Source organism: Thunnus albacares, chromosome 18 (genome assembly GCF_914725855.1).
Source record: "Thunnus albacares chromosome 18, fThuAlb1.1, whole genome shotgun sequence".
NCBI lineage: Eukaryota > Metazoa > Chordata > Actinopteri > Scombriformes > Scombridae > Thunnus > Thunnus albacares.
In genome coordinates, this window is record NC_058123.1 from 9,861,139 (window position 1) to 9,881,921 (window position 20,783).

Consider the following 20,783-nt stretch of genomic DNA (forward strand, 5'->3'; position numbering starts at 1 on the left):
CATGGCTCTCAGTGAGGCTGACCTTACATATGGATCAGATGTTTTGAGTTTTTTTTTTTTAAAGTTTAATGCCTGTTTAATTAACTAATCAAATGAATAGTCACCACCTCTCACTATTTAATTAAAACTGTATTATGACAGCATTAGCCTCTCTTTTCTTGGCCGGGGGAATTTTCTCTCACCTATAAAGCTTATTGTTTTAAAACTTATTATCTTGCCCTTTGGGTGCAGATTAGTGGGATTTAGTTGTGGCCAGTTGATTTTCAAGGATTTAGCTCATATATCTGCTTCCTCTGAACTGTAAGGTAACCGACTACATGCTATATACTTTACAAAGACTTATTATTTTGTATGCTCTATTAATTTTAAACCACATTTGGAAACATGGTAAAATGGCATTTAGCTTCTCAGTTACTTATAGTGAGTAACCAACAGAGGGCGCAATTGCAGCACTTCAGCAACATGACTTTTAATTGAGTAGTCAGCCAAGTATTTAATCAATGATGTGATAGTACTAGCATTAGCATATGTGTAATGAAGGACACTCTTTTTTATGCAAATTAAACATCTGATGCTGCAATTACAGGCTTAATATTGGCCTGAACATGCATGATAGGCTTAATATTGTTGGCAGCTGTAGTTTGACAACAGCATGGTTAAGAGGTGAAAGGCTGATAAAAAGCTGTGTTTGCTGAGTGGAAGCTGTGTGTTAATGAGCATCATGGCAACTAACACTCCATCATTTGCACTTTATGAGCAAACAGCCATTTGTTCTAAACTGAGATGTCATTTTAGAGTCATCAGAACAATTTGTCATGCAGGTACTAATGGCTGTAAGTCACTGAAGTCTTGTTATCTACTAATAGACTCATCGGGCTCCTGTGGGAAAACTCCAAGGACGATGAAAACAACCGAGGCAGGTTTGACTGTGTGATGAATCTTTTCCATTTGATCAGCTAACTGACTCAGTAATGATGTTACGGGGAGCAAAATAAAACCTGAAAGATGTCTTTTATGTTGAGAAAAATAACCTGCGGCTCATGGCCTACAGTGGAATCACTGCATAAAGCAATAAGGAAAAAAAATGTAGCCTAGATTGAGAGAAAACAAAAGAAAAATAAGATGTTTCAAGTTATATGACAGGAACAAATATTAATCTTTTTAGACCTTTTTTGGAGAAAGACAGAGGTTGAACAAGTACTCAGATTATCAAGTAACAGCAGTAATACCACCATGTAAAAACACACAGTTACAAGTAAAAGTTGCATTTAAAAAAACTGAAATTCAATGTAAAATTACAGAATTACTGGCAGTAAAATGTACTTAAAGTATGAAAAGTAAAAATCATTATATGCAGTATGGCCCCTGTCAATGTATCATTATATTATTGGATAAGTTCTATTGATGCTGATTAGTATCTGCTTACATACACTCACCAAGCACTTTATTAGGAACACCTGTACAATCCAATACAACAGCTGTGCCATAATTCCCACTCCTACAAAGCTTGTACACCTTCAGTTTTTGTTGACATTGTCAGAAAGGAGATAATTCTTCTTTATGTTTATTATTGCGGTGGTAGTGGGTGGTGCTGGTGTACTGGAGTCCATTATATTGAAAAGTGTATTTTTCCCCGCTCATGTATATTAATAGGGTGGACAAAATAGACATAAATACATACATTAAGTAGAATTATCACCTTCCTGACAATGTCAACAAAAACTGAAAATGTATAAGCTTTATCTGAAGCTAATATGAAGCTTCAACTGTCCAAATGAGTCACATCATGTAGTAGGCAAATATCCAATTGATATGACTAACTCAGACTGCTGAAGCCTCATATAAGCTTCAGATAAACTTTTAAATGCATTTTTGCACAAAATGACTGTGTGGACACACTATGGATTTTGGCCTCAGTCACTTACTTACTTACATTGAAAGCACATCTGGAAGGGATCCTTTAACAGCCACTATGAACAGGAGGAATGATTACAGTGAGGAAAACCTCTTCCAGTGTTCATATGGACACCTGACTGTTGTTTTAAGACAGACTTGAAAAATTGTAAACGTAGTATGCTTGGAGACTATGTGTAAAGTTGCAGAAAATAGGAATACTCTCAATCACTGCAGATAGACTTCTTAGATTATGTCGTTTTCAAATTCATTTCTTCTGAATTTGGGAGTTTCTGTTGTAATTTTTCTGCAGAATTTCTCCCACACTTCGCAGGAGCAAGTGTATTTAATCTCTAGAGAGGAGGACCTGTCTCCCTCCAGCTCCCGGTTGCATCATACTTGGGAACTTTGCTCCAATGAGGGGCTTTGTGCTTTGTGGAGGGAGAGAGAGAGAGAGAGAGAGAGACAGACAGAGAGAGAGAGAGGGAGAGAGAGAGAGAGAGAGACGGCTGCAGCGTGGCCACCAACAGGACGGGATTAAAAATAAATATATAAATAAAAAAAAATACCCACAACGAGCAACATCACCTGCGGAGAGAAACACCGCTGCTGCTTACACTGGATATCCCCGGTGGCTTTGGACACACACACACACACACACACACACACACATACACTCCACGATCCCGCGTGATATACGAGAAGTGGAAGGAAATCCTGGAGTGTCTCTCTCCTGCTATATTGTCACAGGAGGAAGGAGGGGGGCCCCCAGATCTGTCCCTCTGTGGAGGACGGGACCTTTGAAGCTGGAAGCAACAACAATGGACTGCGCTTCCACTGGGAACTCACACTTGGAGCCTCGCCGTACACACTCAGGGGATTGTAGCGCTTCTAACCCAGCCGACATTTGTGTGTGTGCTTGTTAAACAGTGTTTACCGTGTCGGGGTGTTTGGTGGGAGCCCGCGATGCCCGCGAGGAACAGGTACAACCTGGTGGACGATGTGGCGGACTCGAGGGTGCCGCTTCACAATGAGGAGGCTTACCAGCATGGGATTTCTTTCCAAGCCAAGGTGAAATAAGACTTTTCCCTGTTAATCTTGACACAGTGTCGTTTTACAGTCCATTGACAGTTGCATTAGGCTGTATTGTGTTGTTTTGGTGAGGAGTGGCAGGTGCAGTGGACCCCTTCAGGGTCCATCATGAAGTTTGAACACATGGCGCATGTAGTTTAGTGGTGCAAGTGTATTATAGATTTCCAGTTTATTGACTTAGGGAGGAAATATATTAAGAGACACAGTTTACTATAATGGTGCATATTTTATTGCCTACTAAGTGAACAGGACTGAGTGTATTTTCAGGTTTTCCCCAACCCAATTCATTGAATAATTCAGTGGTTCTCAATGTGGGGTCTGGGCACCCCTAGGGGTCCTTGAGGGGGTTTCAGGGGGTCCCCAGCAAAAAGGGGAATCATTTATTTTCACTGTAATTCCATCCATAAGTAACACAATGACAGAATGTATGACTATTTTGATCATGGGTTTCATACACTTTCTGTAATAAAACATCTAAAAGACAAACTCTTATCAGATGGGGGTCTGTGGTCTAATCTGTGTCACTTTAGGGTCCTTCATGTGACAAAGTTTGAGAATCGCTGGAATAATTAACCTCTCAGCAAGACAATATTCAGCTTTTAGTGATCCTTATCACAAAATATGACAATACTATATAACTGTAATTTTCATTATTGATTAATTTGTAGATTATTTTCACAATGCACTGATTCCTTGTTTTATCTATAAAATGCCAGAAAATAGTTTAAACTGCCTGTCACAATATCCTAGATCTGAAAATGACATCAAAATGTAGAACTGCAATAATTAGTTGTTTAAATGATTAGTCAAGCAAATTATTGACCATGATTTTGATAATCAATTAATTGTTCAAGCATTCACTGGTTGCAGCTTCCCAAACGTGTTTCCTGGTCTTCATATTACTCTATAATTAAAGTAAAGTCAAATAAATTGTATTTGTATAGCCCAATATCACAAATCAAAATTTGCCCAAGGGGGCTTTACAATCTGTACAGTAATACAACATCGTCTGTCCTTGGACCATCAATTCAAATAAGGAAAAACTCCCTAAAAAAAACCTTTAAGGGGGAAAAACATGGAAGAAACCTCGGGGAGAGCATGATGTTGATGATGTTGTGTGTGCAAAATAGACTAAGACAGCAAAACTACAGGAATACAGCATGAACGAACAGGATGACAAAATTTATAACATATATGAAGAATCATAATAAACAGATTATCTTTGGGTTTCGAACTGTTCATCGGACAAGACAAGACATTTCGGAGAGTAAACATGAGCTCTGGAAACTTGGATGGATGTTTTTCACGGTTTACTGGGCCACATGAATAATCGATTAATTGAGTAAATAACTCGTAGATGAATATATCATGAAAATAATCGTTAGTTGCAACTCTATTAATATGTCTTTTGTCCAAGCAAAAGTCCAGAATCCAAAGTTATTCAGTTTATAATGATATAAAACAGAACAAAAGCAGCAAATATTTGGCATTTTTGCTTGGACAATGACTCAAACAATTAAATGATTATCAAAGTAGTTGTCAATTACTCTTCTGTCTTCTATCTTTTCAGCTCTAAATCAATCAATCAATCAATCAATCAACCAAACTTTATTTGTATAGCACCTGTCCTACAGTGCAATTCAAAGAGCTTTACAGATGGCTGACAAGCCAATAATAACACAGAACAAATGTAAATAGTAAAACTATTTGGGACTAATGAACACAAAAGAGATATTAATAAGAATTAGATAAAAACAGATAAAGGACAATTACAAATAAAACAGATGAGATGGAATAAAACATCTTAGAACATGAATGCAGTGAAATAAACAACGCCCATAAAATATTCTAATCAGACTAAAGCAGTAGGTTTTAAGTTTACATTTAAAGGTATCACACACATAAATCTCTAACTTTATCTTAGGTTGTTTTAGGTGATTTGCACTGCATCGACTAACCACTGACAGAACAACAACATAAAAGCACAGCGGCAGAAAGGATTAAAACATGGGAGTGCTACTGGTCTAAAGCTGAAGCACAAGGCTACTTGTGTTTTATTAGCCCTGCTGGATATCTTGAATCTGCTTGGCATCTTTAAAACAGCCTCTTCATCTCAGTCTCTGTTATGTTCTTGTAGTTTGTTGGCTGAGCATCACCACATAGTACAAGTGGTGTGTTTTAAACCACTGACAAACGGTTTTTAAAAAGTTTTTAAAATTAACATATAAAAGATCCTTAATTTTTGCCGTAGCGACACTTTAGTGAATGTGAACAGAGTTGAATAAGCTTTGCACTATATTGCTATGATTGGTTACAACGCTACTATAGTTAGAGCTGCAATGATTAGACGATCAACAGAAAATTGGCAACTATTTTGATAATTAATTAATCTATTAATTGTTTTTAGTAATTTTTAAGGAAAAAAAGTCAAAATTCTCTAGTTCCAGCCTCTTAGATGATTATAATATAATATGAATGAATATTTTCTGGTTTCTTCAGTCATCACCAATAATAAACTGAATATCTTTGGATTGTTGACTGTTGGCTGGAACAAAACAAGACATTTGAAGACATCTCTTTGGGCTTTGGGAAGCAGTGATTTTCCAAATGGCTAATCGGGAAAATATTGACAGATTATATAAATGATTTAAATATCTGTTTAAAGCCCTAGCGCTAGACTGATTAAAACATAATACCACTAAGTTAATTATGTGTGATTAATCATGCAGCTGTAGTGTGGGACAATATATCTGCCTCTTATGTTCTTCACACGGGTTGTGTGTGTTTATTTACTACAGTATGTGGGAAGTCTGGACGTGCCCAGGCCCAACAGCCGGATGGAGATCGTGGCAGCCATGAGGAGGATCCGGGTAAGATGAAAACATAATGTCACGTGTGTTTTGAAGACCAGAAGCGCACACAGTCACACACACACACACACACACACACACTCATCTTCAGCCCAGCGGTGATTGTTCCATGATGGAAGATAGAAACTATCTTCACAGAAATCCGGACAATAACACGGTAATCACACACACACAATACCAAGAGTGTGCTGCTGTCAGATGAAATTTATATTGAGAATGTAGTGACGCACGTAGCGGCTGGACAACCGGATCACGACCTCTGACGTGGGAAAGCAATGCAGGAATGAGTTTTGTAGAAAGAGAAAAGAGGTGCGGTTTGTGTGGCTTTCTCTGCTCAATAGTACATATGTTTGTGTTGATATCGCTGCCTTTGATTAAACTCGGTCTGTGGCTGGTTATTATTGTCCGCTGTTGACCTCATAGTCTATTAGAACGGACAAGAGTTCTTCAAATCAACCTTTTTTTTTGTAGTTATAAGCTTATAAGTCTCTCTCTTTCATGCTGCCTCCACTTCCCACGTTTTTATTCACACTATCATATCATAGACAGGCTTGATGAGTTTTTTTTTCATCAAGCTATATCAGCAGTGCTACTATGGGGATCATGTAATCATTTTTCCCCTCTCATTGTCCCAGCAGGCCAGCTTTTTCCGCCAGAAGCGAACACAGAGCCATATCAGACAGCTAGGATGGTTCTCTAACCTAAGTGTGATTCACTAGACTAGCTTGGTTCAGACACGACAAGGCTCTTAACCCTGGATGAGTGAATATGTAGAGAAGAAATGTGTGTGATTTCGTTTTTTTTTTTCTTGAGCTACTTAAAAGCCATAACATGCATTTATTCTCTGAGAAGATGCATGAGTTTTTAGGCGTAACATTTCAACTTCTTTCCTAACATTTGGGGAATCCTCACATGTTTGTTTTTCAAGACTTTTATGTTGTTTTAGCTCCTGTGAGGTAAAAATTTGTTAGTGGCTGATGTGTATTCGTAAGTGTGACACCGTGTGTGTGTGCGCTGTCAGGAGACATATTTTAAGCAAAATAACCCAAAGTAGGTCTATAGAACAGAGACAAATCCAGACTGTTTATGAGTCTGTGCTCCTGTGTGATTGAGCTGAGTGTGCAGATAGCAGCCTGTTATTTCCCAAACTGACAAATCAATATGGTTGTAAAGTAAACACGATCATCAGGGTGATACACTGTAGGCTGACGCGGAACATAAAACAGGTCGAGGCGCTTTTGATTGGTACAAGAAAAAAAAGATGATCTCTGTGGAAAAAATACACAAGACCTAGTTGTTTTTACATCGAATCGAGATCTATTAACCAGCATCTATTTATGTGATGTTCCTATTTAAAAATACACACACTGCGTCATTAGCGCTTGTTTACGCCGGAGCGTGTGTGCACATGTGGATGCATACATGCTGGGTTTGTGTATCTGTGTATATTACGTTCCCTTGCGGTACCAAAGAAAGCTCTGAATCAATAATGAATGAGCTGTTACTCTCAGCCTATTGTATGGGGTATCCTTGTATTTTGAATGGCTAATGAATGGAGCAGAATGCTGCCTTAGAGAGTCCCCTGTGGCAGATGTGATCTGGAGAGTCTGGCAGATAAGAGGGAGCGATCTATAAAAAAACAACCTCTGACTTATTAATTTGTCATGTGTGTTTAATATAATCTCTGCTGACAGTGACTAGAGAGCTGTTACTATGTATAGACTTGTGTTATTACACTGACCGGTGGATGACTTTGCCTTTGTTTTTACTGCGTCATGGTATCTTTACAGTTGGAGCTTTAAAGAGTAACTTCACCCAGTCTAATAATCTGGTTTGACCCGACAACTAGCAGTGACAACATGCTTTTTTCCACAGCCTGCGCAGCGGTGATGTATCCTCCTGCCTCACATCTGGGTGTGGTCTCAAATACATTTTGGCCACAATTTGACAGAGTGGCCAAACCATGTAATTACCGTACAGCTACCGGGTCCGTCTCGTGATGCGCAAAAAGCATTTTTTCCATATACAGTCATTGGAAAAGGAGCATACATACATACATACATTTGGTCCAATAACAAAGAAAGTCTAAATTGATGCATGATTGAATTATTTTATCCCATTCAAATGAGCGGGGGGGCCAACTAGATGTCAGCCGGCTCAGCCAGTGGAAGTCTCAGACGTGCATGCTCTGAAGTGTCTAGGCTGGAGATGTTCATAGGAATAAATGGGCGCCATCTTTGAATGCGGTATCAAGTTCTCCTTAATACATCCATGCTTTCAACCCATAGAGGCCAAAAATCTAGCGTGGAGTTACTCTTTAAAGTAACTTTTACCGAACAGCAGCGAACGTGGTTACAAGTGGCACAGAGGAGTGTGCCATATCAAATTGTCCATGATAATAACAGCTTAACTTTTAAGGTAATTTGTCAAAATTTGTAACAACAAGCAAGACTGAAAGTGAAAGTAATGTTGGCTCCACTGCAGAGGAGCCAGTTTCAAAGTGGAAATGATTCTTATAAAAGGACACGTATACAACAAACTGCAGTAAAATGAAGGCCGTGTAGGAAGATGCTAACAGCAAAAAGAAGCAACTTAAACTTATTTCACCACCTCAAGCTAATGTTGCGCTATCTTGAGCTTTGTGATAAAACTATTGAAATGATTGTCTGTGAAGTACTAAAACATAGTGTAACAGTTGTACCAAAAGTAAAAAAAAGAGTTGGAAAGTCAGCAAACTGACTCAGCAATGTCCATTATACAGACACAATAAACTGTTTCCCACAGAATTAGATTCTGTTGGAAGGAAGCACACCCACACTTTATTAAATTATTTATTACGTAATACCGGACAGCACGCTAACCTCGACAACCCAGCTGTATTCTACTGTTAACTTATAGCTATCCTTACTAACTCCTTACATGCTTACTAATAACTTATTTGAAGAGTTGAGTCTTAACTTATCAGAGTTAACTTGAATGCATTAGTTTTGGACAAATTTGTACAGAGGTGTTCATGATTTGATTTTGTTCAGGAATTTGGCCAGCCATCTTCTCTGTGGGGAAAAGGCAACAACAATCCTTCCTCCCACACATGATCATGTTTTGATCCTGAGTGTGCACGGAGAGGAGGGGCTATTCACAGACAGGTCCATTGTCAATGTGTTTGTGAGAGAGGGAGAGAGAGAGAAAGAGAGAAAGAGGGTGGAGGGGGGGCAAGGAGGGTCTGAGTGAATCAGCTCTACAATGTAACAAGATTTTACCCATTTTAAATATTAAAAAAATAGAAAATCAACATGTGGCTGTCAATGCTGATATTGTGGCAGGCCACCACATATAAATCAATGTAAGGGAAACACTGCAATATCCATCTAGCAACTAAGTAGCTAATGGTCATACCAGATGTAAGTAAGGCTGTAGCAGCAAGACCTGAGTGTATTGAATTGAGAAAGGGTGCATTTTCTTTGCTTATGAATTCAACTTTCCATTTATAAAAGGAGTATTGTGGAGTGTTTTTTCTTTCGGAAGTTACACGGTCTGGTTTTAAAGTATGTTTCATTGCATTGCTAGTGCACCTGCTGTTTGTGCTGCTCCTGGTTTCACAGGAAGTAAAGACTGTATTTTTGTGTCCGCCACTTCTTTTTGGGGGGAGTGAACTCTTTCACTCCCTGCCTACACTGTGTGAATGCAAACACATGAGCATTTTAGAGGGCAGGCGCGCGCGTTAAGGATTTGGTTGCCAAGTCAAATGTAATTAGCTTTGTGAGATGAATATTGACTGGCCTTCCTGCACCCCTTCACCCTCATCTCTTTTCACTAAAGCAAAGACCTTGTCTTTAATTTAAAAGCACAACTCTTTAGCAGAGGGGCCTTGCAGTGACTCAGTGGAGTGGAGTCTGATTAAAGAGAGTGAGGAATGAACTGATGGCAGTGGGAGAAAGACTTGAGAGAAAGTCTTGGAATTGGGAAGGGTTTGCGTGGTGGCTGGCAGAACCGTAGTCATTTCATCTCCCTCGGCTAATCTCTTTAGTCTCAGTCGATGTGAGAAAACAGGAGCAAACATGAGAAGGGAGAGAGAGGAAGAGCAGACAACATGGCCTGATGATCTCAGAGCAAACAGTGAATCTGGGTTTTGACAGAGCAGAGGAGCTGTGCTAGTTGAGTCAAGTCTTCAGCAGTTTTACAAACACACACACACCTGCCATTCCCATAGCGAGGAAGTGAAAAGACACAATCTTGTATCCTGTGGATCTTTTCAGAGTATTATTTTGTGGAAAAAAAAAACCCAAAAACCTCCCATCATGGTTGATTGTTCCTACTGTGTTGGTTTTTAAGAATTTGTTTCATTCAGTTTGACCAGTGGCATAGAAACCTCCTCAGTGGTGCGCAAGTGTGTTCACACTCCCGGTAGTAAGTATGAATGTGTGTGAGCTCCAGTGCTCCTTAATAGCGAGACCCCTTGCATTCTAACAACCTCCCAAAATCAATTAACAAGGCTGAATGACAAAGGCTGGTGTTGCCGCATCCACTTGGAGAGATTCAGTGTAGTCATCCACAGCTCACTGCTTCAGAAAAGGACATCTGTACTGGAATTCCCCTGAGAAACAAACACGCACTATTTACAGGAGGCCACTGTCTCTCTACAAAAGGAAACAAGTTTAAGGCTATTCTCTCTTCACCTACCCCTGTCTATTTTTCTGTCATTCCCCCCTCTCTCTTTACTCCCTCATTTCCAACACCCCCCTTCCTCCCTCCTCCACTGCTGTTTTCTTTCCATCCCCTCACTCTTCTTCTACCGAAATAGACTGTCTCGATTTAGCCCATCTCTGGCTATCTACTCAGTGCTGACAGGAATAGATTTTAGGCTGAGGGCAGGCTATGCTTCCCTTTGAATTTTGATCGGCTCTAATGGGATTTTAAGCCTCCCTCACATGTCCGTCAGGATGCAGCCTCCTTCCTCAGACTGCCAAGAGTCTCCCTGGAAACTACACGGCTCCCTTCTCAGTGCATTTGTCCCCGTGTCTGTCCGGATCATTTCGTGAGAAGATCTCTCCGTCTGCTGTGGGAGAGAGAGAGAGGCGAACCTTATGTTTTTTGGTTTCTGCCATTTTAATATTGGTCCTTTGAGTTGTGAGAGCTCGCTGAACTGTCATGACTCAGTCAGGAGCAGATGTTTGGCTGTGGAGAGGGATCTAGTGGGAAAGACGGGCCCAGAATTATTTTTACATTACTTTAGTTTTACTTTGTGTATCTTCTTCGCCTCAGACTTAACTCAAACAGCAGATAGAAAAACTGCTTTAGAGTTTGAAAAGCAATGGCAGTTATATAAGGATAAATATTGGCAATGGCATACAAATATTGGCTTTACATCTTCTAATTGCTGGGCCCGAGAATTCAGTCTACAAAAACCCATGACTTTTATGACTGCCAAATCATAAAGGAAGGTGAAGGCAAAGCATGTATGTTTGTTGTTCGCCATTTAGTTTCTTTTCTCCATGCTCATGTGATCACCTGTCATACGACACTGTGGGAACAGTCAACTAATTTGGCAGCAGTTAAATTAAATCCACCACAAGAGAAACTGAAAAAGATTTCACTTCCACTTGTTATATCCTTCTTCTGTTTTTCTCTTTCTTTCACTTAATTTTTTATGGTCAGATTTTGGCAGCTAGCCATAACAAATGCTTAACCATGCCTGAAGGCTGCAGAACACATATGATACACACAGATTAGTGATAACAGCACGTATGATTGCAACATACTGTAGGACTTAACATAAATCATTCCTAAATATTGGTGAATCACAATTTTTGCATAACAATAGCGCACCCTGCATGTCCCAGAAAACCAGAAATGAGAGCACAGCTTAACTCCTGGGGGGTTACAGATCTATAGCAAAGTGGGGGCGGGTGGTCGGTTATTCTGTGTGCACTCAAATGTGTGAATGCGGGATATGCAGTATTTAGGGAGGCATGACACATAATGGGGGGCATTGTTTTCACTCTGTATTCATGCTAGCTTAATGGCAGATGTACAAGAGCATAGTGGGTGACCTATATGTGTACTGGATTAGATGTGATCTCAGCTTTGAAAGGGTGCAGTTACCCTTTGTTTATCCGAAACCCTCCAGAGAACGGGGGTCCCATTCTTCTTGATTAGCCAACAGTCATTTTCACTATCTGTGATCAGAGCTTGAAAGTAAATTTCTGCTTGATCTCATCTGTTAGTTGTAACTCTCTGAGAAACACTTTGACACAGACCTTCAGAGGAAGTGGACAGTTTCATTTGACCTTCAAAATGTGTTTCCATGACTCAGAACTTCAGCTAACGTAGGAGTGTGTCAATGTTTTTTTTGTTTTATTTAGCAGACAATATTGCTTTGCTTCCATTTCCTAGGGATGGCAGCAGTCATTGGTCACTCAGTCCACCACTTTAGTCCAAACTGAAATTAAATTTTGTACAGACATTCATGGTTCCCAGAGGATGAAGCCTAATGACTTTGGTGATTCCCTGACGAGGGCCTATGTTGTTTTGTGGGCAATACAGCTGCAACTAACGATTATTTTCATTATTGATTTATCTGACGATTATTTTCTCGATTAATCGATTAGTTATTTGGTCCAGAAAATGGTGAAAAATGTTGATCACTGTTTCACAAAGCCCAAAATGCAACCTAAAATCTTTTGTTTTGTCCCGACCAACAGTCCACAAACCAAAGATATTCTGTTTACTGTCATAGAGGACTAACAAGACCAGAATATATTCATATTGAAGAAGCTGGAACCAGAGAAACAAACAAACAAACAAAAAAAGACTCAAAATGATTTATCAATTATCAAAATAGTTGGTAATTAATGTAATAGCTGTCAACTAATTGTTGCAGCTCTAATGTGAAATTTCTTGACAACTGTTGGATGGATTGACCCCTAAACTAATCTACTGCACTTTGTCTTCATTGCTAATTCACAAATACTAACATGTAAAACTGAGATGGTAGTTATTACCTGCTAAACGTCAGAAACGTTAACATAGAGTTGCAAAGTGGGAAGGGTGGCTGCTTCCAGAAGTGGTTTCCCCCAAACAATCTCCTCAGTAGAAGAATACTACAACACCCATGAGCCTCGGCCACTGTTGCTATGGAGAAGAAGCCATGAGCGCAAATGGGAGCATAATGAATTCGAAAGCTTCATCGTTGAAGTTGGCTGTAGTTGCTGAATTCACTCAAAAGTGACCCAGAAATTAAAACTGAACTGATTTACGCTGTAGATTGTAAAATCAGTGTTTGGTGCAGGTGACTGAATTTTAAGCTCAGTGATTGGCTGTAACTTCTACCCTGAAATTTGTATGTACACAGTCTTGTACCTTAGACATTTTACTAAAGAACCAGATATTTTCTAACACAGTTGTTCATCTTTTGTACTGACAGTTTAACTGGGAGAGTTTCATGCCGATCCAAGCAGTAGAAGTTCTTGAACTGTGAGTCACGTAACATTGTCTATGGGAAAAATAAATGGGAGTTTTACTCCCAGAGACAGAGGTGCCCGAAATTGCTTTTCACACTTCACAACTCTGTTGTCATTGTGAGCATGTTAGCATGCTGATGTTAGCATTTAGCTCAAACCACTGCTGTGTCTAAGCACAGACCCACAGAGCTAGCATGTCTGCAGACTCTTGTTTTCTCTACACTAGTGTGTGGGGTGGATAAATATACTGAAGGGACAGCAGGTCTTTGCTCACATGGATAGACAGACAGGTGGTGAGTGGTCCCTGCCTCCACTACTAGCATCATGTTGCACGCATAGACAAACACAGGCTTCTACTTTTATCATCTACCCCAAGGCTATGGCATGTCTTTCAGTGCCATGATTAGTCAAGTCTTATATACACTGATCCCCCCCACGCTCACCCAGAACAAACTCCATCCCAAGGAAGGCATTTCTAAAGCCATGAACTCTATTTTGCTGCAGAGCCTCAAGGCACAATTTCTTCATAGGCATTCCCTGCCCTCTGCAGCCTCAGCACGCAAAGTTGGTGTATTTGTGGCTTTTTCGCTTTTCTGTATCCATTGGATAAATTGATACAGAGTTCTGTTTATAGTATTTCCAGACTCAAAAATCATTATTTTCTAAAAGCACAACCAAGATGTTAGTAGACTTGCTGTATAAGACTCTTTTGACAAAAAAAAGTCAGATAGGACCTTAAAAATTTAAATGTCACCCAGACTGATTAGGATTGACATTTTCGACCAGCTGTCCAAAGGCAGTGATTTTTACTCTATTTGGGGGTACTGCAAAATGTCAGCAAGTCTAAGCTTATAGTTACATTACAGTGTAAAAGGTCCCTGTGGAGCTCATAGCTAGAAACTCATTTGACCAGTCATAAAACCTGTTTGTAACTGCCTGCTGTAAAGCTCTCTGCAGCTAATCTCAAGTACAAACACAACTAAAGTCAACAGACCAGAAACTGGGCATGTGTGTGGGTGTATGGGTGGGTACTGTCTGTATGTATGTGTGTGTTTGTAGGTGTGTTCCTGCACCTGGTTATCTGCAATGATATGCATTTTGCATCATTGTGCTCGTATGTCTTTGTGTTTGCACAGAATATTGTATGAGAGTCGTATAAGCCAGAAAGCCCTGGACATATACAAAGGATGGACAAAATAACAGGAACATCTTACAGTATGGTGCAGGCCGATACAACAGCACGACAAACTTGAAGGCGTTTTCACACCTATACTTTGTTTGCTCTGGTCTGAATCAGTTGATGAGTTGGTGAACTTGAGGTGTTTTCCCCTTGGTTTGTTTTTTTTTTTTCACACAGAGAAAAATCCAAGCGAGCCAAAATACAAGACCACAAGCCATGTAAGAATGTTCACTTCACTCATTGGTCAGATGTGTCTGGGGCAGGAACAAGAACGTAAACACAGGAAGAAGGTCCTGAAGGAGGTCCACTGGCCAAATACAACATACTACGTTGCGTTAGTCCAGGTCCGACCTTGATTCATTCCTGGACTAGTTGTTAGCAACTGTTAAATTCGCTCACTCATTCACTCACGAGGTCCGATCACATTCCCACTACAAACAAACCACTCCAAAGTTCATTGGGGACCGGACAGAGACCACCTCCTCTGAAAGGTCTCAGTGTGATTGTTTTGGTCTGCACCCAAGTACAATTACTGTGGTCACACCTGTCCACACAAGTCGCACCGAGGGGGAAAACGAACTAGAGTTTGATTTAACCGGACTAAAAAGCGCAGGTGTGAAACACCCTCGAATATAACCACAGTAACAACACAGTGATGAATCATCACCTCTCTGACACAATCTCAACAGAAACTAAAATGTTAGATTCTGATTGTATTTACTGGTAATTCACACCACTCCCAGTGAGCAATAGAAATAATTGCACCTTGAAGGAATAGTTCAAGATTTCTGGAAATAATCGTATTTTCTTTTTTGTTAGAAGTTAAACAAGAAGATCAATATCACTCTCCTATATGTCTTTATAACATGAAGCTACCGCTAGCAGCCGGTTAGCTTAGCTTAGCACAAAGACTGACAATATGGGGAAAAAGCCAGCCTGGCTGAAGCTGGAGTTGATGACATTGACTCCAGAAAATCACTGCGCACAGCCAAGAATAGTCTGGCACATAGACTCCCTGCAAAACCTTATATTATTTATTTAATTAATAGTTAGCTGTAGACATGTTGGTAGGTGGATTTTGTTGGAGCCAGTTTTTATGCCAGTCTAAGCTATCTGGTTGCTGGCTGTAGAGCTTCATATATTTAGTGGACAAATGTAAGAGAGGTAGAAAATTCAAGAAAGCAAGTAAGCATATTTCCCAAAATGTCAAACCAATGTTGCCCTACTACAAACCAGGACTGGATTGCTGGTCATAAATCCATCACTAAGTTTGTGTGTAAAGTCCTTCCTAAGTAATTACTAGCTAGTTTCAAACCATTGATTTACTAAGCAGAAAACATCTTAGCTAGTAAACATTTAAGTAATGTGTAAACCACTTGCTAGGAAATATCTGTAGAAGCCAATAAGAAGCATAAAGCATTTAAGCATAAAATAAACCCTAACATTATAACATAAGATTCCATACAAGTGTGCTTCAGCTAATTTGGTTCATTTAGATTAACCCATATACTGCAGCATCTTTACTCATTATTATTAGTAGTGTGTTTTTGCTTTCAAGCATCTTTTGTGGTGAAAGAGGAAGTAGAACTCTTTGTCATCAACTGTATCTGCTCCTCTCTGCATGAGGTCACTGCTCCACCTGCTATTCCTTAAAAATCATAACTTTGTGTGGTTTCCTTTCTCTGTTAGTAATTCTCTTTTCTGCACATTTACAAATTCAGTCATCCTGATTGCTGTCCACACAGCCAATTGATATACCGATTAGGTTTGTTCAGTGGCATGGTTTGCCTCAGTTCGTCTTTTGATGAATGGTGCTGTTGTGCTCTCACTCCCTCTCTATTATTCTGCAGCTCTGAATTAACCACAAATGTCAGGCCGCTCCTCAGGTCTCCCTGGCAACCAGTCCTGCCGCCAAGACATGTCTTTCTCGACTCATCTTCAGGTTTGGGATGGGCTCAAAGTTTGACATGGATGTTGAAACTAAGCCTGTTGGTTTTGTCATGAATATACTGTATGTATGGATGAAGTTTAAATCAAGAAGCAGTACTTTTTCTGCTTCCCTGAAATGGAATTCAATTTTGAAGAAGACAGAAGATAAAATGTTTTTATTAATATTCACACAAATTAAATTCTGCATTTTAGCATAAAGTAATTATCCATATTACTTAAAATAAACATGTGTCAGGTTTGTAAGTTGTGCGCCTCTGCCTGGAAGCATTCTATCTTAGCATGAGTAGGCAGATAAACTAGGCCTGTTGTATTACGGTATCGTTTGTTGGATAATGATTGAGGAAAGCGCTGCAGGCTTTTGAGCTGGCAGACAGGCTGCCCTACTTCTAAATGTGATTTGGAGTCGTGTGTCTGTGTGTGTGTGTGTGTGTGTGTGTGTGTGCATTCATCTCACTTCTCTCATCTTGTTCCAGCGTGCTACATAGGAAGCCTCAAGGTCTAATTCTCCCACTCTTATCATTCACCCCCCCCCCCCCCCCCCCCCCCAACCTCCCCCCCACCCCATTTTGTTTTATTCCTTCATCTCTGTTTCACTGTAACTACATTTACACTTCCATGCGTTCTCCTTCTCATATCTCGCCTCTGTGTTGGTTTAAACATGCGGGAAACAGTACAAGTTGAACCTTTATATAACAATATTATGTTTTACATATTTGGATACACAACAAATACATGGCGTAAGCAAACTAATAGGAAACAGACGGACACAGTGACTCAGGCTGGCAATAGTCTATCTCTCTAATCTAAATGGGTCAAAGTGACTCATCTGGCCCTTCTTCTGACCTTGGCTAGACATAGGTTGACACGTGAATGAGTTCTTCAACACAGGTTGTCATTAAAGGGGACATGTCATGCTTTTTGTGATTTTCTGGGCCAGTACAGGATAAATAGGGAGTTTTTTGAACTGTAAATCATGTAAAGATATTCCAGTAGAGCCCCAGAATATGCTGTAAATATAGATCTGGAAATGTGCATATGTCCCCTTTAAGCAACCAAATTATTCTCTGTAAGGTGTGCAAGAACATAACCGTCACTGGCTACAAATATTAGGGATGGAAATGAACTAAATTGTATTGATTTTTTAAAGTAATCTCATTGATGCCCTGAAAAGAGAGAAAGCGAAAGGGCAAGAGAGAAACAAAAAGCCTCTAAGATGTGGGTGAGTGAGAGACAGGGAATGTGCGTGTATGGACATAAAGAGACACGTGAATCTGAAACTTAACCTTTACTTGGTAATCACGTAATGTAACTCTGAGTAATTCTGTGGTTTGGTGAAATGTATTGAACTACGCTTCAGGCTTGAGTATCAGCTAACACTGACAACCAGAATGACAGCTGTGTCATATGAAGGAAATGTGGGTTTGGAAACAAGCAAGTATTTGAAGGTTTGTGTGCATTTTGGTAGTAAGTTAAAGAAATATTTTGACATTTTGGGAAACTACTATTAGCTTTCTTGTTCCGAATTAGATGAGAACATGGATATTACTGTCAGGTCTGTGTGCTAGATGTGAATATACTGCCAGTAGCCAGTTAATTTAGCTTAGCACAACAAATAGAAACAGGTGGAAACAGCTAACCTGGCTCTGTACAGAGGGAACAAACTCTGTCCACAAGCACCTCCAAAGCTCACTAATTAAGATGTTATATCTTGTTTGTTTAGTCTGTAGCTTTTTGCTCACTGCTTTTGCATTGCTAAACACCTTGCGTTTTTCTGCTCTATGCACCTCACACCTTGAGTTGAAAAAAGTTCAACTTAGAGCAGAGAAGCGCCCAGCGTCATTGTGCAACTGGATGAATTGAGAGGTGGGCCTTCTGTGGTGGTGACAACAACAAGTGGAGATAACAATCCTGGAGGACATACTAGTGGTGCCTGTTGCTGGACATCGGAGCTATTACCAGTACCATAGTTACCATGATCTAAAATGAAAATAGCAGGCCTGGAGTGAACTCACTTCACAGCAAAATAACGGTTAAAAGACGTAGCAAACTGCTCTTTTCTTAAATTGTAGGTCTCAACAAAAAAGGCAGCGCGGTGCGCCTCGTGTTTTGCAACCTGCAAAAAGCGCTCTGTCTGATTGGGGCCTTACCGGGTCTCGTTGTTACGCTGAGGTTGCCAAGCAACCAGTGGAGACTCCAGGAAGTCACAACACCTGGCAAGAAAAAGCATGGATGTATAAAGAGAACTGGATACAGCGTCGGAGAAGGGGCCCCGTTCATTCCTAAAAAAGTTGCTCAGTGGCGCATGAAGCCAAAAAAGCCACTTCCTGCTGTAAAGAAATACATGGATGAAAACATACTGCGTACACTCTATGGGTCCAATGCATCCATGGAGCATGCTCAGTAGAGACCACACCAGCCGAGACTGATAACTTCTGGTTTAGCCCTTTGGCTAACTTGAATGGGGATAAAAACTATTTAATCGTGCAATCGTGCAAAATGTGATCAGATGGAATGGATCAATTTGTGATAGTGAAACGAGTCATTTCACAGGGGTTGTGATGCTCAAAAACATATATCTGCTGATTTACAGACGTCTCTTTTCCTGGTGGCTTGAGAAAAACCCCCATAAAACCACAATGTCCCTTTTACACTTTGGTTTTTGTACTGATATAAGCATCGTTATGTGACATTTAACATTTCCCAAAATGTTAAACAATTCCATTGTAACTTATCTTCTTGTACTAAAAAGGAAACTTACAGAACCAATGTTTTAGCTAAATTTACTCAACTCTGTCAATCTAACTGCTAAACTACTCAGGCCTCTAAGTCCCAGAATGTCTTGGGGTGACCCTGTATGGAGATCTAATATATTAACATATATTTAATAATGTGCAGTATATGAAAGATATTGAATAATACACTATACTGGATTTATAATACATTTCTTAATATATTCTTGATAAATAATGGAATATTGGAGTCTATTGCAAAGTATACAGTATGATAATATTTCAATAGTTTCTGACTGGATTTTTTAACATCTGTCAAAGTATGTTGCTTCTGTAAGGGCCAGTTTATTTAGTAAATATATGGACCTTCTCATACATTGGATACATTTCACAGTTGCTATTTTGTTTTTCTGTTGTCACTAAAACCCTCATTTCATCTGCTGAGTATGACTGGTTCATCGAAGCTTTTAGGAATCTGAGACTTGTCAATGGGATTGTGTTTTGTGCTGTAGTCCGATGTGGGCACAATGGTCGCCGCTCCCTGTTATGCTCTAATTGGATAAATGATGTGTGCAAACTGCTGCTTTTCATTCTTATGACTCTAAACTGCTTCAACCGACACTGCCGTCCACACAGCCACTAACAAGATAACGTATTCTCTGTTGCCCAGATGACAGGCCTAATGTGTCTGTCACTCATACTAACAGCGTCTCGGTCTGGCAGAGAGCCACATCCCTGCCTGTCAAACTTACTATTTGTTAATGTCTGTCTGTCAGAATTGGTTTCAGTTGCTGATTGAACAGAGTCTTTTTCAATGTGTGATTTAGTTAAGTATTGTATAACACACTGCTCCGCAATTAAAGTTTGAGAAACTGTTGTGCTGCATTCATTGTTATCTCCACTTGCATCAGCCCATCAGAGCAGTAACACTGAATGCATAATGAGGAAAGAAACAGCCCATAAGCCATCTAATCATTTACACTGGAGGCATTAGCATATTTTTGGAGCGGAATCTCAATTTCCCCAACTGTTACTTTTTTCATATTTTCTTGTGTTTCTTTTGAATAATTGATCCCATTTGGATTTCAGTGTAATCTTTGACTGGTCTGGCTTCTCACTTTCTGTGTGTGTTTGGGGAGTTTTGTTAAAGCCTGAGCTCCTTAGATCTCTTTCTCTTATCTTTCTGTCTCATTGTCTCTGTCTCCCCTTGCTGTCACCTACATCAGGTACATCAAACAAGTGCAGGAGTGTGTCGTGACTGCCCAGCATTATCCTGGCTCCATTATCCCGGCTAACAGTATTACTCAACTGACCTTACCTTAGTAACCTCTGGTTACGGTTAACGGTAGATATTAGACATTGAGAGTTCTGTCACCAAATTGTCATTTTTTGGACGATATAACACCATAATGTTTGGCCAACATTCATGAACTGAACTACAACACCTGCTGTTACATCTTGGGTTTCTCTTTTCCAAATGTAGAATAATGTGGCGTCCATATCGCCTAAAGCAGTTATCGCAGCCACACTGCTCATCTTCTTTACGTTTTGATTCTTCACAAAAGGAATTCAGTGTTTTTGAGCCATTTGATTGCCTCTAATTTGCTGC

General features: G+C 39.9%; 1 protein-coding gene across 1 annotated transcript in view; it reads left to right on the top strand.

Annotated features, from left to right (window-relative positions):
- Positions 1-2,356: 2,356 nt before the first annotated feature.
- The window catches only part of si:dkey-34e4.1 (carboxyl-terminal PDZ ligand of neuronal nitric oxide synthase protein), a 58,802-nt gene continuing 40,375 nt past the window's right edge, over positions 2,357-20,783 (top strand). The window contains exons 1-2 of the mRNA XM_044334267.1: positions 2,357-2,964; positions 5,784-5,855. Coding sequence (XP_044190202.1) covers positions 2,860-2,964; positions 5,784-5,855 — 177 coding nt within the window. The 5' untranslated portion in view covers positions 2,357-2,859. The remainder of the gene's footprint in view (positions 2,965-5,783; positions 5,856-20,783) is intronic.